Here is a 25,644-nt window from a genome sequence, read left to right on the forward strand (position 1 = left end):
CTGACCCTGGATCCTTGCTCTCCCCCCTGCAGAGTAACACGCACACATGCAAATAGGTGTCTCAATGAACCCCTGGATCCTAAAGTCTCTAGGGCAGTTGTCATGGACCTCTTGTCCCTCTAGTAGCCAGCTCCTCCAGTTGTCTCATTTCTAGTTACACACACACACCCTGAATTCTGATGGCTTCACCTAGTTGCCAGCTAGCCCGGCTTGATGTTTGCTGGCAATCAATCACCCACTGCCACATGCGCCCTCATGCTCTCTAGCTGGTGGTACCACAGACCCCCCTGAACATGTACATACGCTCACACAGAGAACAGAGTACCCCTCACCCAAGAAAAAAGGTAGAAACTGAGTTTAATAGAAGGCATGACAGATGATGCTCAGCAGGCAGAGGGCACAGACAGGAAGGTGCACTGACCAGCCCTGTTTAAGTGTGACTGGCCCTGTTTATCCCCTTACCCTACTCTGTTTTCCTATGCTTCTTCCTCTCTAATTCACCTTTACCCCTCCTTTTTCCACACCTTTTGTTCCTCCCCTAAAACTCTCAGGTCTTGTTACAATGTCAAGATGTTTGTTTCCTATATCCCACAGTGTCTCCCACCCCCAAGGCAGGGATATCATCCCCAGGCTGTAAGATGCTCTCCAGCTGACCCATGGTGCTGGGCGTCTCCCTGAGTCCATGGGGCTGAGGCTTCCCTGGGAGGGGACTGGTCTCTGATGGAATTATAGGGGTTCCTCCACCTGCCCCAAGGGTTTGGTGCTCATGTTTGTGTGTGTGTGTGTGTGCACCTCTGCTGGCTCTTGTGATGAGCATGGGAGCAGCCAGGCAGGGTGTTATTTGGGCTTCCCCACCTGCCACTGGCTCTCTGTGTTCCTTTCCAGGGGTACAGATGAGGTTTTATCACACACCCCGACACAACAGGCAGAAAAATCTTTATTCCTGAAAAATGAAGTCTGTGGAGCAGATATGTTAGAGCATGTGCAATTTCACAAAGCCCAGGAGTGCCTGTTTAGTGGCCTTGTGGATATTAGAAAATTTGATGTACAGGAGATATACTGTACACAAATCTATATATGATCATCACTGATAACTCTACTACATATTGGTGAGATAAGAACCAGAATATTTTTATAATCTCTGCTACCAAATGGTTTACGGTTTAGATGTGGAAATCATTTTATTATGTCAGGAAAACTATGGAGAACATACAGATACTTCATATAACTGGTAACTTACACTCTACTACTGAAGAGATGTGATGCAGTACTTGACATTTTGAAATGGTATTGCATAACATGTAAACATTTTCAAGGTTGAAACATTTTCTGTGTTGCAGTTGTTCATTTTAGCATCTTTAGAATATTTTTTAAATATTTTTTCTGCCATAGGTGTTTTCCAACACTGCTTCCTTAATCTGAGGGAGCTCATTGTGCAATACAAGCTTTTTGTGCTTGTTTTAGAGGGCATTATGTGTCAGCATTTTTCTCAAGGTTTCTTTTGTCTTTTTCCGTACAGCTTCAGTAAAGCATCTGTGCTGTTGTATGCAGTAGTTAGACAACCTCAAAAGCATAACCTTTTTTTTTTTTAGAATACTGAGGCAATGCATAGAAATTATTTCAAAAGTAACATTCAGGTTCAGCTTTCAAGATTTCATCTTTGTATCAGAAATGAAACTGAAGGTGGATGAAAGTGATTTTTCCCTCTCTCCTTAGATTTAAGTTGAAGAAATTTTTATGAAAAACTGAAATTTCTCTCAAATTGTTACAAAACAGGTTTTCCTACCAAGAAAGCTGAGAAACATTTGGAACAATTTGCTGAATTTTGGCTAGGCTTAGATTGTGACTGGCGTTGATCAGTTGTGCTATATTAGCTTCTTCTCAGGGCGTGCACTGTTAATCCTTGTGAACAACAGTTACAGCAGTTTTCTTTCCCTGAGCTTGTGAGGAGCAGAAAACCACTTCTGTCACAGCCATTCAGATTGTCTTTTTTTTTTTTTTTTTCCTGCAGCAAAATTAATTGGGCATGAGGGAGCTGTTCTGCTATGCTTTTAGTTGCAGAGTGCAGAGGACTGTGGCTCCCTGCCCATACATACACTAGTCGTCCAAGATTTCAAGAGAAATAGTGAACCTTTCTGCTGCTATAAAAATACTTGTAAAGCAAGTGAATCATGCATAAAGAGCTTGTCCTCTGGAATGTGTGAATATTTGTTTATAAAAGTACATAGGCTTTATGCGAATATTCCTTATTACTCATTTTTATTGTTTGTGCAGGTATTTTCTTTACCTTTTCAGGTCTGCTCCCTCCTGCAGGCGTAAGTACATCCACAGATGAATAAATGCAACATCAGTTACAGTAATACAAGCCCAGTGACACCAATGGGATTGCACCAGTGTTACTGAGACTCCAGTTTAGCCTTCAGTACTTGGGCTAGAGTTAACACACGAGAAGAAAAGAACCCAGAGAATTCACTCTGTGTGGTTTGTTCATAGGCAATGGGGTGAGAAAGCAGTGAAGAGAGTATTAAATCTCAAAGTTAAAGGTATTGGGAGACAATTTAAGGCACAAAATTATGAATCAGAGTACATTGTCATTTAGAGAAATTTCAAGAGATTAGATTATGTTGGTGGTATATTTATTTATTGAGGAAATGGTGCATGCCCATTATGTATATTATATATATTTCATTATATGATTTCTACATAAACAAGTCATGGATATCAAAGAATGAAGTAAATTATTGCTGTCCTTTCCTTGCCTAAGATTTTGCTAGTTAGTATGCTATTGATTTCTCCCTAAAACTGAGAGAAAATTTTATCTTAACTGTGTAAATGAATCAAACAACCCACAGTTTATGTACTAATTCCAGCCTTTTAATACTCTAGCTACAGTTACCAACCTTTTAAATAATATTATGCATATTATATTATTAAACATTATTAAAATAACCTTGTAAGTCCCAAGTTAAAAGTACTTCATAATCGTTGTTGATGAAATAAGGTCAATCAAGTAAGGGCAACTTTCCATTTTGATGTATCTTGTGCATAGAATGAAATACTACACAGGAAAATAATTTCTAGAAATGTATGAACTGTTCAAACTGTTGAAAAGTTTGATGGATTTTCCTCTAAAACTGGAATGAACCAGAGATATAGGAACTTGGCAAACTGAGCGTTTATGGTAACTCATGTGTTAGTATGTCTGTAATGGCAGAAGCATAGAAGAAAATGAAAGGCAGAGTGACTGAGGATTTGGAAGCCTTATAGTAAATGGCCTGAATTACACAACAAGGAATGTAATTTTGTGGAAAGAAATTACTGTATCCAGTTCTCTGGAATGTGCTGTTTCAGATTCCCAAACTGATGTGTATTATAAATTTAAGATACAGAAATATAAGGCATTTTACAAAACTACAAATGGCAATTCCGTCTGAAGACTAAGGCATATGGCATAAATCACCCCCACTTGATTCCTCTCTCCAGTGCTTGTAAAAAAAAGCCTAGATTGCTCCTTAACTTTTATTTCTACCTGTTAGATAGTTGATATGATGTCATATGAATTTCTCTTAGTGTAAGAGAGAGAGTTGTAAGTACAAAATCTGAAATTTGCATTCTTCTTTTGTTGAGACTAATTTTGTACAACTTGGAAGTGCTAGTCTAAACTGAATTTATTCACGGATGTCATTTCATTTCCATTACTGTGAACCCTATTTAAAATCATAATCTCTGCTTTGATCTGCTCCATGAATTATTCTTACGAAACTGGGAGTTTTATGATGGGTCTGTGTTAGTTATATCGAGTGCTTACACTGAAAAACATATAGGCACTTTTCCTCTGTGATACATATGGCCAACATCAGAATATGGACCAAAAAAAAGGGAAGATGAAGGAAAAAATGATGGCTGACATTGTAAAGAACAGTGTTTTAATCATATGTAAGCCGCATAAAATAACAGGAATACCTAGGAGGAGATTGTCAAGATGTGTGTTTTTCAGACTGTGGAAAGTCTCAGATCTATGGAGACAAAAGAGCTAAAAAGAAATTTAAATTATTGCTGAATCAGGGAAAGGATTGTGAGGAGTGAAAGCAGCAAGTAGGAGAAACCAGAAAAGAATCCCTTATTTAGGCAAGATTTTAAAACTGTGCTTAAGCAGGTGAAGCATAGATGCGAAAGGAATCAAGGTATATGGAGTATATGAGGGATTGTTGTGGTTTAACCCTGGCTGGCAGCTAACCCCCATGCAGCCACTCTCTCACTCCCTGCTGGGTGGGATGGGGGAGAATCAGAGGGGTAAAAGTGAGAAAACTCGTGTGTTGGCAGAAAGACAGTTCAACAGGTAAAGCAAAAGCTGCGCACACGAGCAAAGCAACCCAAGGGATTCACCCAGCGCTTCCCACGGGCAGGCAGGGGCTCAGCCATCCCCAGGGCAGCCGGGCTGCGTCGCGCGCAACGGGGACTTGGGAAGACAAACGCCGTCACTCCCTGCGTCCCCCCCTTCCTCCTTCTTCCCCCAGCTCTATACGCTGAGCATGACGCCATATGGTATGGAACATCCCTTGGGTCAGGGGGGTCAGCTGTGCCGGCCGTGTCCCCTCCCCGCTCCTTGTGCCCCCCCAGCCCCCTCGCTGGTGGGGTGGGGTGAGGGGCAGCAAAGCCCTTGGCTCGGTGTGAGCGCTGCTCGGCCACAGCTACAACAGACCCACGTTATCAGCAACAATTCCCAGCACAAATCTAAAACATGGTCCCATAGCAGCTACTGTGAAGAAAATTAACTCTGTCCCAGACAAAACCAGCACAATGACTTAACAGGAATTATGGGAGAAGATTATGTTAAAAGTTTAGTTGGAAAATATGAGAATGTAGAAAGCTAATAATGAATGATCTTCTGGATCAAGTGGGATTACATGAAGTATGTTTAATTTGACATAAATATGCATGCGTCTGTGTGTGAGAGAAAAATAAAACAGATTTGGAGGAAGTAAGAAGGAAGGAACAAGTAGAAAACATTAAAAGAAAAAATCAGAGAAAGCAGTGATGGCTGAGGTGGGGATGTAAGAAGTGATTAGAGCTAGGGGGTGGTAATCACAATAGATACCGAAAACATGATTTTGTTCTGAACAAGATTTGAGAAATGAGGTAGAGTAAGATAAAATTAGGGATTTGGGAATCAACTAGATAAGAGTGATAATGGTTACTTGCTAAAAGGGTATTTTATCGAAAAGAATGAAAACAAGAAAACCCAGGTTAACAGAGAGGGAGGAAGAAAGAGAGGAAAGGATGAGTATGGTACACAGTGAAGAAGGCTGACTAAACTTAAGACCTGGAGAAGGATATAGGAGACATATGTGAAGAAAAGAAAAATGTAAAAAAAAAAAAAAAAAAAAACAAAAAAACCCGAAAACGCCCTGTGAGTAGGGTACAAGTTGAACATGACTGTGCTGGAGACCTTTATAGGTGTTGACCAAGAGCTGGATTTGGCTTCTTGGAGCTCTGCGTGTTGAGGGTGATATATTCCCTAGAGGTTGAACAATGACTGGTGGTTGAGTGCTCTGTACACATCTGTGGAAGGAGCCACAAATCAGTTGCACATACACTGTAAGACCTATTCCTGATACAGTATGAATTCTTTCAGAACCATATGGTCTTTCTTCATTCTTCACACCAGAACAGTGGTATTATGTCAGGAAAGTTTTAGGTTATGGTAAACTTTAATTCAAAGAGCTTAACATATTGTCCCTGTTTCATAAGGGAAATATGGGTGAAAAGAAAGAAGTGGGCTTAGTTACGCACTGTGATTAAAAATAGATGTTGGGTATCTTGTATAAAAAGCCCATAAAATGCACTCACTGTGATAAAGAAAAGTAGCATGAAAACCTTTCTGGCAGCCACTTTAGGACAGTTTGAAAACACAAAGTCATCATATTTGAAATCAGAGAAGACAGGAGACTGTTTCCTGTATGTTTTATGCAGTGAGAAAGGAAACTTTTAGCACTGTTGGAAAAAAATATCACAAGGATATCGGGAAGTTTTTGACAATTAATGAAGAAATAACCTAAATCTGGAGATGGCAAAGGGCTAAATAAGGATTACTCTTTGGTCTTTCTGATAAAACAGGAATCATGAAAGACTATTTAAATCTTATATACATTAAATTACCCAAATCACCTTGATGTTTCTGAAATGTAAAATGGAATGTCTTAATTATGCAGCAAATTGGAAACTTGTAAAGGACAAATATATCCTAGCATTACTTGTACAACAAGAATCTGGCAATCTTGTATTCTGGTCAGGTGTGGGTGGTTAGGCAAGTGGTGAAACTATACAGCCAAAAGAATAAAATTTGCATGTTGAGTGAAAATCAGTGGGTAGTTATCTTCCTATGCATATGATAATAAAAGTAGAAGCAGCAGTCTTCTTTCTTGAAGACAGCTGAAAAATGATATCCAATTAAATATAATTAAAATGGGTTTTGTTTATAATAAAAGTCTACAGATGTTGTATTTTTTAGGCAAAACAATCTCTTCTTGAAAATAAGACCAAGCATAACAAACAACTCTAATGACTTAAATTGTATTAGAAAGAATAGGTGCAGTGGTTTCAAAATACTACAGCTGTATAGATTGTAAGTGGTTTGATGCTCTTGTTGCCACTATCGTAATACAGTTCTTATAATTAAAATTCAAATTATGATGTCTTTATCTTCTTGAGTGGGTTGATGCAGTTGTAGATGTATAGAAGTATAGGAAGAAAGAATTAGGAAATGCTTACTTGTTTGAGTGTAAACAGGTCTATCAAATCAAATAATTGCAGAAGTATAGAGTATCAAATTAATATTATAAGGAAAAAAGCTTATCTATAAAAGTCTTAACAAAGTGGCAAAGTATGTGAAAATGAATAACCCAACAGAATCTTTTTCGCATGGATTTCAGGGATCTGTCGTAATTTGTAGAATTGATTTTCATTAAGGGACGACTTCAGGTGCTTAGGTCATCCTTAAACTGCACTAAATGAGAGAAACTTCTTGGAAAGTCAGAATAAAATTCTTCACATAAAGTAACATACAAATCTGAGTTTGTCAGGTCATTATTTTGGTGTTCTGTGTGCTGGGCTTTATTTCAGTTTTTTCACAAAACAGTATGTAAAAAATGTCCTTTTACTTGTTCCTTATTTCTCATTCTCCTGAAACAAAGTGCCACCTGAAAATGGCTAGTGCTTTCTTCTTAGAAAGGTAAGTGAACTCTAGGACTGACTAGAGCTTCACCAGGAAATCTCTCTTGAATGCTAGAATCTAGATAGTTAATAAACATTGCATCTCTTTCTTAAAACATTTTCTCATTGAAAGTTTGGGAGAGTCCTCTAGTATAACAGGTGCAGCTGTATATGAAAGGCAACTGTTACCTCACCTTTGCAAGTAGTTGTTTTAAATATTGGGATTTAATTGAATTATGGTAACGTAATCTACAGGGGTTGTAAATTCATCAACACTCCAGACCATGAACATATGTAAGGTCAGGAGATTGAGAAGCCTCACTGCATTAGAAGTGTGTGTTGGTGATGCTGTTCCTGAACAAACAGGGCAATGAAGTCCCTCAAAGTAATCTTAAGGGTTTCGTGTGGACCTCTTCCTCACATAGCACTTGTGTATTTTGTCCTGGTCAACGCTATCTTTTTTTGTTCTGTGGGAAATAAAGCATGTTCCTGGATGAGACACATTTTGATTCCAGACTCTGTGCTTTGAAGAGGGGATGTGGTTGATTGCATCCTCCCATGGGCCTCATCTTGTGCTCTTCTTACCCACTTCTGCCCAAGTCCTCTGGGCCTGTTACTGTCACAGGTGGTGTTGAGCACTCTTTCTGCAAAGAGGGGACATCAGTGTCCTGAATCAGAGAGGGAAGCCAACAGGAATTTATCTTGAATTTGAGCTTTTGGAGAAGAGGAGAGACTGAATTGTTCCTTGTGGACATCCTAGCTGGTTGGGCTTGGGGGAGCAGGTGCTGGATATCACGCTGTGCACGTGCTGCCAGATACAGGTGCAGACAAGCCCAAAAAAGTAATCAGAAAGGCTGCTAAACCAGAGATCTGTCCTTTCACTGGTATATTATGGAAGACATATGGCATCCCTTAAGCAGAACTTTGTTACCAGTCTATAGTTCAGAGTAATGTGAGAAAACAGGTTTAAGGGAAGTGCTCACCAAACTCAATCATTTTTAGACTTGGTACCTAGTGAAAGGAAAGCTCAAGGGCACAATTCATGTAACCTACCTGAGATTTCTAGTGCAAGGTAAAATGAATTAAGATGTAGTAGTGCCTGTTTCTTCTCACTGAGTGTAGAACTAGATGACTACCTCACATTTCAGCATTCTAAATACCAAAATTTAGTTGAGATTAAAGTTGTCTGTTGTTTCAACCTTACAGTCCTGAAAGTTTGGAAAGAATATTCCCAAACTGACTTGGAAATGCTGATGATCTCTTTCACTGTGGAGGAGAAGAGAAAACCATATGAAAATGTTTGGAATTTTTTGTAGTTATCTAAAAAATCATACAGGCTATAGTACATTTTGCTATGTGTTCTTGTTTCCATCTCGTAGGAAAGCAGAGTACAGAAAACTCCTGTAAAGAAAGACACAGGAACAGGTTCCTACTACTTGCAAGACATGGAAGTTGCAGGTTCAGACAGCTTGTTTAAGTGCTTTGTTAGGCCAGAGACTGTCAAGTTAAAATGGACAAAAACAGGGGATATGTCCATATGCTGCTAAGTGAGAGGACCGATGAGCCAGTTCCAGCACTGGAGCCATGATTCTCCTCCTGCTCCAACTGTTGGCTCACTCCTTGGCTATTTGCTTCCAGCAGGCTCCAGACAGAACCAGCCTCAAGCACTGCGATTTGGCTGAAAATTTACTCTTAATTTAGCAGTGTAGGTGCAGCCAGAGAGTCTAAATATGAAATACAATAGTGTAAGCAATGAATGGTACTGCATACATCATCATTCTACCTGTCTCAGGTAGGATCTTATTAGATCCTTTGTGAAATAATTGCATTGGCCTTCTGAGCATCCAGCAAGAAAAAACAGGGCAGTGGACTGCATATGGAGATATATATATACCTGCGCTTAAATAACAAAAAGAGTTGGATCAAGATCAGCTTTTTAATCCATATCATCCCTGTTGCCATTGAACCTGATAACAGATCTCTGCTGTGATTAATGGTGATTTGAACTGAAGACCTTTTTGGAATTGTGACTTGGATGATAAAAGAAACCCTTCAGATTATCATAACCAAGTTATTGTTTGTGTGCAAATACAAATTGAGTATTCAGTTTGTGTTTTCTCCTTTCATCTTTATACAGAGGTTGCTCACTTCTCATGTCCCTCTTCTTCCCGTTTTGCTGCACTAACGAGTTTTTAATGCAAAGGAAAAGTGATTATAAGCAGTGAAGCAAAGACAGCTTTATAGAGCAAGACTGAGGAATTGAAGACATAGATCAGAACTATCCACCAAACTAAGATGAAAGAGAAGTTCATGAAAACAGAGACATATAGATAGCTTTGATTTCATTATCATTAGACAAGAAAGGACAAAAAATGGAGTAGCTATAAAGATGTTCATACCTAGCAAGTTGCCTGTATTAATGAAAGAGTCTATGCAGAAAGCATAGAAAAAAAAAAGCATGACATGATAACATAGAACAGGAAAATAGCCTATAGTAAAATTTTTGTTCATAGCTGGTTTTAGTGTAGTGTAATGTGAGTATCAGATTATGATAATATAAAAATACAAATATTATGTATGTGTTAAATATTTTATTCACTGATGCTGTGTTTTGTTCATTGTTAAGCATGGGTTAGTTTTTTGGACTTCTCTCCCTCTTTCCTTTTGAACAGAGATTCTGGGGATTGTATTTCTATTACTGATTTCGCGGTTTATCAGATCTTGAATTGCAGACAAATTAAATAGTTGGTGGCTTTTATAGGAAGCTTTTGTTTGGTACATACATGTACCTAGTTATAATATTCACAAGAGAAGTACCTAATTACATTTGAAAGATGCTTGACTAGATAACGAATTATTTGTGTACCGTGTTTTCTGATTGCAAATAGAAAGCTAATATAGAAAATTAGCAGCTGGGAGTGGGGAGAAGTAATAAACATTCTTCTGCTGAGAAATAACTAATTTGTTTGTGCAAGATTAGGTCAATCCTAATGGTTCACTTTGGTTTTGCTCTTACAAAATGATATTTTTTTCCCAGTAAGTATAGATTAAGTAAAACAATAAAGCAAAACTATTTTCCTAGAAATATCCTATCATCACAAAACCTAAACCAGCCTGATTCATGGGCAATATCTATTATTTTTGATTAATCAATATTTTCTGGCCAAATAACAAAAAATGCTGACTAGCTGTAGCTAAAGGACACTTTGAAATTATTCTAAGTTTTTAATAATAGGGTTTTTTCTCAGTACGCTGCAGTTTACTTACAATATAGTCAGCTTTTCTAGCTTTCTCAGGTGCAGTATCTACCCATTTAAGAAATAAGGAAACTAAGGAAGGGATGTTAAGTATATTGCCTAGAGGGACAGCAAAAAATCCATGTCAGACTGGAACAAGGTTTCAGAACGCTGCTTAAATCATTGTCGTGTCTTTAGCTGATAGATTTCTTGTGCATTACAATCCATTTTGGTGCTCTGTTTTGTAGCTTAATTTATTTTGACACTGAAACTCAGCATAAGAATTGCATTAACATTCTGTGCCTTTTTGCCATTCAGCTGTCTTTTGCAAAGGTCCTCTGTCATGTTCTTGCCCTAGGTTAATATAGTAAATAAGATGTATTTCAGTATATGTATCAGTGAATAATTTTTACATAAGTACTATGAATTTCCTGTCTGTTTTTATATTGCAAAGTAAATTTGAGCTTGTAAGGCAATAAATAATTAATCTTTCTTCCATTTGTAAGAATAATTTTTAGAACCAGGTCTTTTGTTGACAGGAAACTATTACCTTGGAAACTGTTTAAACATTTGCCCAAAGTCCATGACCACACTATATCAAATATCAGTCATATTATGTTACTTAGCTATCCATTATTTCAGCATTTTCATACTGAACTTTTACTGGGTTTACGTTTGTAGGCTTGATTACATGCCATTCAAGACAAAGGAGAGCTAAGTAAGCTATAATTTAGATAATCTTACCTATATGTTGCAGTAAACTGATCATACTGAAATATCTGTATGCTATCCCTACCAAATTACCTTCCATCTGCATTTAAGGAATTTTCCGATTTTGTTTTCTTTAGGTCAATGGAACAGAAATTGAATATGAATTTGAAGAAATTACTTTGGAGAGGGTAAGTATAATTTATTCTCCTTTATAGAATAAATATATAATAATAAATAATGCAATTATTTGTGAAATTAAAAGTGGTTAGGAATAAAACTATTTCTACTTTGAATAAAGATGTCCACTCTTTATTCTGAACTATAAAAATGTGAGTGATACAGCAGGATAAACCTTTCATGCTTTTAGGAAGTTTCAGGTGTAGCTACTTGCAGAACAGTATCCAGAAGGTTTTTCTTCCCCATAACTCTGTCAGTGCTCAACTAAGCATTTGATTATTGGGAAGAGCATGTGTGACTTGGTAACTCCCTTTCGGGTTTTGAACTGGAATTGTGGCATCTTTTTTTTTTAACCTCTTTGGTTTCTTTGCATGTGTGCATAATGGAAGACTTTTTATATTATTAAAAAAAAAAAAAAAGTAAAAGTGTTTTAGTGTTCAAGCAACTACATAAAAGCCGTAGACCATATCTATGTGTAAAGGATATGTTTATACAAGTCTGAATTATTTGAGCTATAATCAGGGCTGGCAGTGAAGGCTTTGTTGGTAGTGTGGTTTAAAAGTTGCACACACACACACAAAAAGAGAGATATTTAAAATATGTGCTGCATCATATCTGCCTGGATTTGGTGGTTTTCCTTGCCTTTTGGTTACACAACTGTTTCCTTCAGACTGCAGACTTTCTTTGCCACAAGAGCAAGACCAGGTGGGCCATGTGTGAGAAAGAAAGTCAAAGTTTTGTTATGTGTCATAGTGCTTACAAAGATTTCTAATGGAAGCACAATTGTCATTGATGAATTCTTTCAATACCCTACCAACATCCTGGTAATATGAAGTTTTGTCATCTTAAAGAAAACACAGTTAGGCTTCTTTCTACATAAAAAGTTTGAATGCAAGGCCAGATTTACCAAAATGTGACTGATGCCATATGAACAAATGCCTGTAAGGTAGCAAGCTACCATTAAATTAGATACTTAGATTATACAATTCATTGCGCTTTGTCTGCATGTTATATTTTTAATTATCCAGGATAATGAATGCTATAACCATTCAACTTAAAGAGATATAAGTTTATGTTCTCATTGTTTTGCTGTCTCAGGCAAATTAGGAAAGAGCAATATATCTTTTTACCATAGCCATATTCATAACAGATATAAGGTATAGGCACTTTTTATCTACTGTCTCTCAACTTATTTGCGCATCACTAGTTATTCATTGGACTAGAGTTTCAAAGGTCACTGAACAGAACATATGCCTCCTGGGTGATATTTTGAAAACCACTTTATTTTTAACAGATATGTAAGTTACCAGTGTACATACTGCAGAGCGAATGTGATTCAGGTCTCCTGTACCTGTGTGATGCAGATAATTAGTTATTCATAGTATGATACAACATAATATCAGCTAAAGACTGAACAACAACAGCAAAAAAAGCTACAGATTTTAATGGAGTTGTTTTCTGGATGCTGCTGAATCTGTGGCTTCTTATTATTACTGCTTGAGATGATCTGTCACATGTATCAGTGTTTTGTCTCGAAGGCAGGGTACTGTGTCTGCTGGTTTTTGTGTGAGATATAAAACACAAGTGATTGCTGTTAAATAGCTGTCATTTATGTTAGACTAAAAGCATTTTCAGAAGAAATACATTCTCCATGTTGATTACCCATTTTCTTCCACAAAACTGCTTTTAGAAATTAGATGGAAAGTCATCTCTCTGTATTTAATAGCAAAGCTGCAAAATGTATTAAGTTTGCTGCCGTTGAGAGATAAAAATGTTTGCCCATATCAAACAGTTGGTAATAAACTTTCCATTTTAGTCTAGTTATCCAAGTTACAGAATTCTGCATCCCCAAAACCATCAGATATTTTCTTCATGACATTTATCCACGTTTTGAAATAGTCAATATATTTTAAAGGATTTTACAGCACAAAAGATAAATTGGTTGAAGGTATATTAGAACTTTTGCGCTCTTTCCTGCCTTTTTTTAATAGCAGAATGAAAGGGCAGGTGGTAAAGGATTGATTACTTCCGAGCATCTCCCAGTCTCTGTAGACTTGGCAAAGAGACCAATAATTTAATTGTATGAGGTCACCTTCATCTATAGGTGATGTGAATTTGTGGGATGTATTCCTGTAGAGAGTTACTGACTTAGGATCTTTGATCCAGGATGAAGAGATGGCTCCATTCCTTGGGGTAACATAGGACCACTGTGTGCATGTTAGCAGAATGCATCCCATGTGGAGCTGAGGAGCAGATCAGCAGGGTCTCAAAAAAGCTAAAAGGAAACCCTAATAAGGGACTGGAGTGACAGTGCAGAGCTTGGTGAGCATCACCAAGCTGCCTGAGACCCAGCTGGCATACCAAGAAATGACTGCAAGGATACAGTGGGCTCATGTAGAAAGCCTTTTTTCTTTTTTTTCTAATTTTTGCTCTTTGATGTAATGTTGCTTAGTTGCTTCTATTGAAAATCTGTCCTAGTTTACAGTTTACCATGACTAGGGGTTTTGAGCTTGAGTGAGAGCTCACAAAGACAATGAATTTGAGGTAGATGCACGTTAAAGCTGTGATCAGTGCTGTTCCAGGAGTTAAGGAGTTTGTAAGTACGCCTCTGCCAGCCCTCTCCTTAGTGGCATGCTCTTACCCTTTCACTCTTCTTCAGTTGTGCCAGCCACTTATCAAGTACCATCACCAGTCCCTGAGCCCCAAAAGATCACTGTTAAATAACTGATCCTCATTTAGAGCTCTCATAAGAACATGTTTGAGTAAGAAATCAAACAAATTCTCTTCTCAAAAAAAAAAAAAAAAAAAAAAAAAAAAGAAGACAGCTTTAATTCCTGCAACTACCTCAGAAGGTTTCTCAGCTAGTTTACAGGCATAAAATGCAGATCCAGGTGTAGACTAAAACTTGGTGATTTGTAATAAACCACAATGCCCAAATGCACTCTCAGACAAAATTCCTTAAAATAACCCATTCATTTGCTCTAGTTTGAATATTAAAGATACCATGAAAAGGAAACTCTACATAAAATGGCTCGTATTAGTATGGTGATGTTAATTTTCCATTACTGCAGGACTTGAAAAATGTACCCAGCGCTATCAAGAGACCAATTTGTACTTGTAAATCAGTGGTCAGTGTAAGAGGTAACGGACTAGACTCTGTGACAAAGCCTAGCCTAACTTCTCTAAGCTGGGGAAAGTTTTAATTGATTGACTCCTTGGTACGACGCTGTGCTTGGAGACATATGCTGAAGAGAGGATTCTAATAGAAGTTGATGGAGTATCAGCCAATATCAATAGTTACCTTGAAGAAGAGTAAAGAAAGACAGTGGGTCACTTAATGATTCATGTTAGATTCATGCTGAGTTCAACATCTGAATTCAGATCTCAGTACTTTTTTGCTCATCTAACCTTGCCTATTCTTTAGATGTTAGAGAAAAAGAGAGCAGTTATGATAAGTAAAGCTGTTTTCACAGTATCTTTTGATGCTTCAACACGTATTTTCACTCTATATCTGAATAAAAGTAAAATTATATTACTTTTTATGGAATTGACTGTTTAGAAAAATTAAATGCTGTCAGCACTGGAATTAAAGACCTCTAGTTCCCAGTGCATTTCCATCATGAGATTGACTGACCTTGGTATCTGAACAGTTCAAACTCTGAGGATTTTCCCAAGGTTGAGACACGAAGTGTCTCCATTTTTTTTATACTCCTGTGGATTCTCTGGCCTATGATAACAATTCAGGTTACACTGCAGAATGTCCCTGTTTTTAATGAACCACATCATTTTACATCGTTTAGGAACTTAAGTTTTGTTTCCTCCTCACTTTTTCACATTTGGTTGCAGTTGGTTATTTGCCTTACTACAGCTGAGAGAGCGACAGGCATGGTTGCATACATCGCATTATTATTTCCTTTGAAAATAAGATTAAAGACATTCCAAAAGAGTAAATTCTTGATATTTATTTATCTGGATGTTGTGGTTTAACCCCAGCCAGCAACCAAGCACCACACAGCCGCTTGCTCACTTCCCCTCACCCAGAGGGATGGAGACAAGAATCAGAAAGGAAAGTTAAACTCAAGGGTTGAGATAAGAACAATTTAATAAGTAAAGCAAAAGCTTCACATGCAAGCAAAGCAAAGCAGAGAATTATTCACTACTTCCCCTGGGCAGGCAGGTGTCCAGCCATTCCCAGGACAGCAGGGCTCCATCATGCATAACAGTTACTTGGGAAGACAAATGACATAATGTCGAATGTTCCCCCCCTTTCTTCTTCTTCCTCAAGTTTATATACTCAGCATGACCTCCCATGGTATGGAGTACCTTTTTGGCTAGTTTGGGTCACCTGTCCTGGCTGTGTCCCCTCCCAGTTTCCCGTGCCCCTCCAGCCCTCTGGCTGGCAGGGCCCAAGGAACTGAAAAGTCCTTGATTTAGTATAAACATCACCCAACAACAGCTAAAACCATGAGTATGCTGTCAGCATTGTTCTCACATCAGAGCCAAAACACAGCACTGCACCAGCTACAGCTACTGAGAAGAAAACTAACTCTATCCCAGCTGAAACCAGGACACTGGGAGTGTGCTGTGATAATTCTCATAAATTTCATTCTGTAACCGCCACATTCTCTGTTCAGTGGAAAGACTCAAAGTCCACTCTCTCTCTTCTTTCCTTTGATTTGATATTTCAGTGACATCAAGTGCCACGAGATTTCATTTTTCTAGTTCAGGATTATTGTTCTCTAAAAGGTTGTGTTTCCACATTTCCACCAAATTCAAGGGTCTATTCAAATCTCAACTAAAAAGGCTAACACTGTAATCTTAAGTAAACTTCAAGGGTAAAATTTAAAAATACTTAGGAAATTGGAAGAAGCAATCCACATATGTTTGGTAGAGTAAGGAATTTATTTCAGGACCGAGCTTTTATTAACTGTGATACCTTGTAAACCTAAAAGACAATTACTACTGTACTATTAATTATGCTGTTTTCATCACGGATTTTCATTGAGAAAATGCAGAAGTTTGCAGAAATTTGAGGAGGTGCATTCCGCTGAACACTGAAGAGCAGTGGGAATTGGATTGTATTCAATGACACAAGGATTTTAATTTGACTCAGTGTCCTATTTTTTCTATCTACCTGTCTATCTTGTTTTGGCAGGAATCAGAGACACATAGAATGGTTTGGGTTGGAAGGGACCTTTAAATTTCATGAGTCCACGCCTCACCCCGCCATGAGCAGGGACATCTTCAACTAGATCAGGCTGCTCAGAGTCACATCCAACCTGACCTTGAATGTTCCCAGGGATGGGGCATCTGCCACCTCTCTGGGAAACCTGTGCCAGTGCCTCACCACCCTCATCGTAAGAAATTTCTTCTTTATATCTAGCCTGAATCTACTCTCCTTTAGTTTAAAACCATTCCCCCTTGTCCTATTGCTACATACCCTACTAAACAGTCTGTCCTTATCTGTCTTATAAGCCCCCTTTAAGTATTGAAAGGCCACAATAAGGGGTCCCCAAGCCTTCTCTTCTCCAGGCTGAATAACTCCAACTCTCTTAGCCTTTCCTTGCGTGAGAGGTGTTCCTTCAATCTGATCATTTTTCTTTCCCCCCTCTGGACCTGCTTCAGCAGGTCTATGTCTTTCCTGTGCTGAGAACTCCAGAGTTGAATGTGGAGTCTTACCAGAGCGGAGTAGAAGGGGAGCATCACCACCCTTGACCTGCTGGCCACGCTTCTTTTGATGCAGCCCAGGATATGCTTGGCTTTCTGGGCTGCAAGCACACGTTGCTGGGTCATGTCCAGGTTTTCATCCACTAAGAATGCTGTTTGCTTGTGTGTCTGGGAAATAAGTTTTTCACTATTAGTCTGTACGTGTATCTGCTTTCTGCTTGTTTTTTAAGGTTTTAGACCCCAGTTGTTCACGTATCAGTATGCTTTGACCTCTCAGGAATGAGATTATAGGACATTGCAGGGCCAAGGAAGTCCTCCTTTATGTCATGCAGAAATAAGAGAGTGCTCAAGATATGGCCACCAGGAAAAAAGTATTTTCAAAGCTTAAAAGTTTATGCTATAGATGCATGCCTTTTGAGAACCCAGAGCGTTCAAATCAATATCCAACCATCAGTGGCCCCTGCAGAGTGGTCTGACATCTTCCAACAGGAGAAAGTAAATCTTTTAAAGTGAGTGTCCCTCAGGTACCTGCCAAGCTCCTCCAAATGCAGTGTTGCTCTCTGAGTGTTTATTTCTGCAAAACCATAGATGTTTTCTTCACTGTTGAAAGCTTTCTGACTGGGTGCCCTTATTACATTTCTTCTGAGTGGTAGTTATTCTTGCAGCCTCAGAGTGAAATAAATTATAATTCAAAGGCAGAATCCTTCTTATTGTCTAGTTTATATCAGGTTTATAGTAGAATATGACCTGTGAATGTTTATTGCAATAAAGCTCACCCACAGGAATTGTCTCCTGGAAGGGGTCAGCACAATCTACCTACAAGAGGCAGAAGTATCTATGTAGGGAGCTGAGTTATCAGCAAAGAGAAAATGTGAATCCCATCTTTTCTGTTGATGTGCAGACAATTTGAAAAACTGATCTCTTGGGTATCCATATAGATTCTTTGCAGTGTACTTCTCTGTGTATGTGTTACACAAAGTTCTGTAAAATGAAAAAAGAAATGAAGAAGCGTCTTGGAGAATACAGGTGTAGTGCATGCAATCACTGTACAGGAAATTCTCTTACACTTTCTAATTCCAATCATGTCTTAATTTAGAGTTGACACTGATAGACAGTTGTGTCAGTGGCTGTTGTTTGCCTTCAGAGAGGTTTGTAAGCCTTGGAAAGGGCAGATTTTCTGGCCTCTGGGTGCAATGGCTTAAGCAAGGTCTAGGCTCCCCTTTCATCTCTTGTGCCTTACCAGATTTTGGTTTGACCTCAGGTGGTGCAGAAAGGAAGCTGTTGAAAGGAATTGAAGGAGCTTGGTGTGCAGTCCTGTTAATGTGACACTGAAATACCAGGTCAACATTTTCCAAAGTGACTACAAAATTTGGTTGCTTTAGTTCATTGACCTAAATTAAGATTCCTTGGAACGGTCTGATTTTTTTTGTAATATTATTCACCCAAAGCATGTGACTTTGTCATCAGAGCAGCCCTAATTCAGCACCCAAAATATAACTTAATCACTGGCAAACTTTGTTCTTTGTTCTTATTCTGTCAGAGAGTCATTATGCTGAAACTATTCCTGGTTGTAGAGCTTTGCATGTCTTGTGGGAGCCTATTCCACCTGTGCTTGGTAGAGGTACAAAACGTGCCAGTATGGAGTATGCAAGCAAAGGCAGAAGAGGTGGGAGAGGAAAAGCTGTACCTTTTGAGGGAAAGAAGCTCCTGCCTGATGTTCTTAGCTCTCATTCTCCACATTCAGTGTCTGGGATTGGAAACTCAATAAACCCATATAACTGCCTTACTGCAGGCTATTAGCTAGAGAAGTGAAGGAAGAGCTGTTAATATTATATCGCTCTTAGAGATGTGAACAAAATATTTTTATTTATTGTGATTGCTGCTAACAATTGCATTGCTACAGGTTGGGAGTGCCGTGAAGCAGAACAGTTGAGCTGCCCACAGTTGTCCCAAAAGCAGTGATAGCATGAGGAGGACTAGTCTCTTTAAGGTCCTGTACAGATAGGCATGATTGGGACTGCTTCAGAATATGCACTGCCATTAGAATTTGAGTAATCCCAGGCAAATGCTAAAAAAGCATGTGGCTTTCCATTGAGCCTCTGTTTGCAAGGGAGACTTGCCCTATATTTCATCGTTGCTGCATCTAGGCAGAGGGTGCATCCTTTCCCAGCTGTGGAGTGGCAGCACTTCTCATCCCAATAGTGACAACAGAAAAGCTGCAAAGCCACAAAAAGGGAGGTGAAGGAGTGGAAAAAGCTCTAAGTCACTAGGGAAAAAATGTTAACTGCTGCACTGTGATTAGGAAAAGAAGCTGAAATAATACTATACATTTAGTTCCCTCTGGGCGCCTATAAAAGACATTATTTTCATATTGTTCTCTTATAATCTTGCTTTTAAATCGAAGTGTCTGAAAAACATTGCAGGGATGCAAACTCAGTTAAATCAGAATAGTGTATTTCCTTGGATTTATCACTGCAATGCCGTTTAAACTCCTCCAAGGGCAATATCTCAGTGAAAGATGTCCCCTCCCATGCATGTGTGCTAGCTTTACATTTCAGATAGAAAAAAATATATAGTTGGGATTTACTCTTGATGATTCAAGCTTTCCAAGGCAAAAAATGTTTTTATTACTATGAATTAAGCTTTTATTCATTTGTATGTTTATTTTGAATGTCTATGTATTCACTGGTTTTAGGAATTCGTATAGTGGTTTCTTGGTATTTCTTTAGATGAGGGGTTCACTGTTTCCCTCAGGTCTAGGGAAGATTATGAGAATTCTCCTGTTGTGTGAGGAATTTTAAATGTTACTTTAACATTTTCAAAATAATTTGAAGCTTTGAAGAATACTTAAGCAGAAGATGAGAATTAAAGACTGGTTGATACACTTTTTTTAATTTAATAAGAGTCACTCGACACACTGAGCCATTTGGTTCCCAAAGGAGTAAAAGAAATTTCATTCTCCAGTACTGAATTGCAAGCCTGAAGTTACTTAAACTCTCTGCACTGAAAACTCACAGGGAATTTGTTCAGGGAGAGCATGTCAGTAGAAAATACAGTTACTAGAAAGAAGGCATTAACACAATACTAGAAATTAGTCTGAAATTAATAGAAACTAGTTAAAAATCAACAGCAGAGAAAAATTATGTATTCCCATGCCAAAAATAAAGAAAAGTTGAAAAGTTAAGGAACATTTATTTAAGAGTTCAAAACCCACCTATGTGAGTACAGGAAAAGGAACTATTCATGTTCATCTCTACTTGAAAGTTACCCCTTTAACTTTGCCAAGATCACTGAGACCTTGAGTTACCTATTACGTGAAAAGTTATTTCGTGCAAGTCAGAGCTGCCTAGAGGCATTGTTCTGCTGCTGTTTCTTTTAAATTATTATTATATTGACATTTTATTTTTCAGGTAATATCACTCATTTATTGCTTTTCTCTCATTTCCTAACTCATTTGCTCTCACCAGACAGTTTGCAGTGAGTAATTCTGCTGAGTTTTTTGTATTATTTACAGCTATGCATGAAAATTGCCTTTACTTTAGGTATAGCTTTTCAGAATGTCGCCTTTCAGCTCATTTACTTTATTATCTTTAGCTGGCGAAGTCCAAGGTTTGTCTCACTCCTGTTTGGTTTGGAAAGCGAGCATCTAACGCAGGCTGGTTGTGAAGCTGCCTTGGTAGTAGAAAGGAGAGCAGAAAGCACCACAGGGGTGTCTTGTGCCACCCCAGGACAGCAGTGTAATACAGGCAGAGTGAAACTCCCGCTGCAGGTGCAAATCCCAGGGGCTTGCAGAGACTTTTACAGAGGTAGACTTGCAGAATGTTGCAGCTTCTGAAAGGAATACTTAAGTGTGCAGTAGATAATGTTGGTCTAGTGAAGAAAAGCTTTGCACAGTGAAGCAGGGACAGCCTTTTGGAGCTGTATCCTCTGTACGTCTGGAAAGCAGACCATTTCCCTCTAGCTTAGCATTTCTGCTGCTATTAGACAGTAATGTTGCCTGGAAATAATTTTGCCAGAATAAATCTTTTATTGATTTGAGAGTTTAACGCAGATTTAGGGGTGTTGTGACTGGTTGGATAGCATCCTAGCTTCCAGGAATTGCAAACAGGTATTCTGCTCCACACACTTTGACTTTTCCAAACTGGCATAAAAAGCCTACCAGTAGAAATTAATCTAGGCATATCACCCAAGCAAACCTGAAGTGTCCCACGCTGCGATATTTCAAATGAATTAGCACTAGTCACTAGTGAGCAGAGTCACAACTGTGACTTCCAAATAAACACACCAGTTCTGAATAAGTTTCTGGAGCACTAATAGGTGGGTATCTATACACTAAAAAGGAGTAATACGTGTATCTGGAATGCTGTCTTTTCCAAGAAAGTATATAGGAATCTTCTTGCAGAAAGATGGAGAAAGCAGGGCAGAAAAAAATACGACAAACTAAAGAGTTACAGAGCAGTGGTTTTACTCGGTTTTCACTTATTTTTGCAGCCAGCATTGGCAAATAATATGTAGATTTTAAATTATATGTATGTTTAAATAAATAAGAATGATGAACCTCAATTTACTGGTAGAAAATGAATCATTCTGGAGATGGTAGTAATCATCTTGAAGCAAAAATAGTCATTTTTGAGGCAGGACTTTTTAAAAGGCATCTTTGATGTAGTGGATTTCTCTCTTCAGAAAAAGCAATGTTTTGCATTGCAGAAAATTACCTTTCATTTTTGTTATTAATTTAGAATCAATTTTAATGCATAAATTAGGGGCACTCAACCTTGGGGAATCATTATGCCACTTCAGTAGGGAATGACATTGAAAAGATGAAAAGAAATAAGGGGGGGGGGGGAATGAGGAAATAATCTGCTGATTTACCCAGACTAAATTCCACAACTGTATCATTGCTGTGTATTGTAAAACAGTAATACAGTATCACCAAAAAAAAAAATAAAAAATCTAATTTTCTCTTTGGATGCAACATTGCAGTTATTTTCTGTTCTTATGCAGTTATATTTGAAGCAGTCAGAAGATCATCTGTCTTTCACTTATAACTACCATCCAGCTTCTCTGTGACTCTGAGGGGAAGACAAACTCTTTCTCATCAGAAGAGGATTTAGGATTGATGTGGTATAATTTTTTGGAAAGTAGTTTTGCAGGAGCAATGGCCCACTTTGTAGCATGTAGAGGTTCTTTGGAATTATATAATATAGACCATTTTCTCTCAAATTTGTCCCTCTGTTTAAAACTGCAACTAAATGTCAAATGTTTAAGGTAACTGCAGGTATGCTGGAGCTGTAAGTAGTTGAAAAGCAATTGTATGCTGTTTATGTATGTTTTATATTGCAAGATACTGCTTTACCCTAAGAATTTGACCTAGCTGGTGAGTCTCAAGCATGACTTGAAAGTCACCTTATGCAGCTTAATGTGACATATGAATTCTGACTGAATTCTATGAATAATTTAATTTTTTGAGTGGTTTTTAATTTTGCAGAGTTTAACTGGTTGCACTTGAAGCACAATACACATTTCTTATAACTCAACTGCAAAGCAGAAGAGACCTCCTGGTAGCATACTTTCACTGTAAAAGTTTAATGCACAGATTGCCATTAACAGTGATTAAACTGTATAGGAAAAAAAAAAACAAACACACCACTAAAATAAATTATGAGCTTGTAACATTAGTCTTTACTGATGCTAAACAATGCTTTAAAGTCCAAATATTTCTCTTAACTGTGATGATGATATCAATGTATTTAGTGTTTTTATCATGTTTCATGATAGGAAAACTTGAAGCACAGAAAAGCAGGCCTGCTGTGAAAGTAGCATGAAAATACACATATCCAAATCTGTAGTCTAGTAGCCTACTTTTTGAAGTCCACTTCGAAGAGTGCACAGTGAAAAGTACCTATTCCATTGATATCAAGGGTCTTAATAGTAGTGCAAATTTTACAGAAGTTTAGGAAAAATGGGAAAGAAGATAGCAATTTTATATTCTTAAAATGTCCCTTGATTTTTTAAAAAATACTCAAATATATGCACTGATTCCTTGCCCATCCAATATTTATTTAGGAATGAGAACAGTAATATGAATAATTGGTTTACACAAAACGTTGGCAAATGTAGTTATAAATACTTAACAAACAGATCTTTTTGTTATAGTTCCCAAGCAGAAATAGGGTTACATTCCAAAGTGAGGTACTTACACATGTATTTGTCAATAAACACATAATTAAAACACGGAATATTGAAATCATGATTGGATTTTTAAGCAAGAAAAAAAAAGCTATACCTATGCAATTTATATTGTAATGAATATTCTTAGAGATTTCATATTAAGCTTTCTAATGGGAAATGTAGAGATCTATTCTTATGATTCAAATAAGGGGGAATGCCTTTCTGAGAGGAAGCTTAGAGAAGGAGTATGAAATTTCTAGGTGTATTCTTTATAATGTGGGTGAGGGAGAAATGAGTGAGTCAAGTGTGAGAGGGTGTGCGTGTGTATGTGTAGACAAACCTATGGTAAAAAGAAATCGTAAATGATCTGACATAAATTTTGAGCTAAAGAAACAAATGCCATTAAAAATCAATGCCTACCCTGATTTTCCACCTCCAAACAATGCCATTACTCATTGCTCCCAGCACCAGAGAAATATCTAAGTGGGCTGAGGAAAACCATGATCTTTCTGAACCTTCAGTCCTAATTTAACTGGGTGGAAGGAAATCAGATAAATAAAATCATAGTGAGGACTTAGAGACTCTCTATATGAATAAAGACCTCTATATGAATAAAGCTCCAAACTATCTTTAATTATGAGAATGAGCTAGGGCCTTGATTTTCCAGTCTGATTTCTAAAGGACTTAGTTAACAGCTTCTGCATCTGTCATGCTGAGCTTTCAAAAGATCTTTGAGTACTGAAGAAATGTCAATGTATTGAAAGAGAGCTAACACTGGTGATGCTTAAAAAGGGTAAATAGGATGGTGTGGATCATCACGGTATCTGTGTAGGTCAGAGTAAAAGGAGTGACAGACAATGCTAGGTAAAACCCAGTTAGGCATTCTAAACTGGCCAAATGTGAAGTCATGTGTCAAGAAAAAAAATACAGCCTGTGTATGAAATCAAGGATTCCTGCCTGAAAAGCAATGTGCAAAAAGTCCTGGGCCTTCTTGGCTGGTCATAAGCCAAATGCCAATTTTCAGTCTGGTGGTGTAGACCTTAGGTGCATAACTAAGGACTGTAGAGTAGAGCTGGTTTTGGGTTGTGGAATACAACAGGATTTGGGACCAGGTGTGTAAAACTTTTGGAATGTCTTGCTTAATTCTACTTGAAAAAGATACTGATAACTGAACCATCATAAGGGGAAGACATGAGAGTTATTGTGACTTTGGAAAACACACCCTCGTAGTGAGGGACACAGGAAGTGTCATTAATTTAGTTTCTTGAGGGGGAAATTAAGGGGTGTCTTGGTCAGGGAAAACATGCACTTAGATGAGAAATAATTAAGAAGATGTTCTTCATCCTACCAGGAAGGACACAAGAGGAACTGATGGTTTGATATTGAATTTAGACAGATTGAGACTGGACATAAATATGTTAATAGGTTAGTAATAACAAATGAGAAGCACTGGATGGAAGTTTTAGAAAAGGCAAAAGGGTTTTAAGGCAGCAAGAAAGCAAGCAGCTGGTAGAAAAAAAAAAAAAAGAGAGAATAGTATAGGTACTAAGGAGAGAATATTAATGAATGGAAAAAAGTTTGTCAAACACTGACCGATCTGATAAAGGACAAAACCAAACTTTTTAGGAAAGACAAGGGACACAGCAGGGTGTTGGTGGTTAACATCAGGTTCAGCCACGTTAGTGTATATATGACACATATCTGTGTATGTAGCCTATTTTTGAGAGATCAGTAAGGCAAACCAAATGCTCAGAAACAACATAGCATCCTTTACGGCCATCCTTCCTTTATGAAAAGCAGAAGATTTAAGAAGGCATTAAACCTATGGATTTTGTTTAAGAAAAAGTTCTTGGGGAACACAAGGAGGCAGATGTGTGCTCAGTGTCTATGAGAAAGAGGAAAACTGCAAGGCCTATCCTGGCTTTTGTCTCCTTTTTGTAGTCATTACTCTGCATAACTAAGATACATCGTGGAATTAAGTGATGTTTTTCTCCAGAGATTATTTAAGTAGGTCCTAGAGCCTATATTAGGCAGGAGTTCAGGGTAAATGATCCAGCTGTGTCCTCTGTCTTAGATTAACTTTGAGTCATTGATTACCTACTTGGAGATAATTTAAAAGGTGACATTTTTCCAAAACTGTATTTGTAATTTGGTTAATTTTATCTCCTTTTTCTGAGGAAGCGGGTATTTCAGGTTTCATAGCATAATGACTGTTGTTAAATGCTATCATTTTAATGGTGACCAGAGTCAGTACAGACCAACTCCACAAGTTCTTAATGTTTACCAGGTGATATATCAGAGTGTCTTCACTGGAAACCAGTCTTCCATAAATGCAGACTGAACTCTGTATGGCCAAAGTGATTTTCTTATAGGATTTTTGAAACCTTCAGGAAAAATAGTTTTAATCTTGTTCAAATTTACTTATAGTGGAGGAGGGATAGAGGAAAAACCTCAAAAAAAGAGTAAAGAA

The 25,644-nt window shown here is 37.9% G+C and overlaps 1 protein-coding gene across 19 annotated transcripts in view; it reads left to right on the top strand.

The window, feature by feature from the left end:
* DLG2 (discs large MAGUK scaffold protein 2) overlaps positions 1-25,644 on the top strand; it is a 1,049,324-nt gene that overhangs the window by 629,858 nt on the left and 393,822 nt on the right. For all 19 annotated transcript variants that reach the window (XM_037377334.1, XM_037377356.1, XM_037377333.1 and 16 more), the window contains one exon: positions 11,297-11,347. In XM_037377334.1, the coding sequence (XP_037233231.1) occupies positions 11,297-11,347 (51 nt within the window). The remainder of the gene's footprint in view (positions 1-11,296; positions 11,348-25,644) is intronic.

Source organism: Falco rusticolus, chromosome 2, assembly GCF_015220075.1.
Source record: "Falco rusticolus isolate bFalRus1 chromosome 2, bFalRus1.pri, whole genome shotgun sequence".
Lineage (NCBI taxonomy): Eukaryota > Metazoa > Chordata > Aves > Falconiformes > Falconidae > Falco > Falco rusticolus.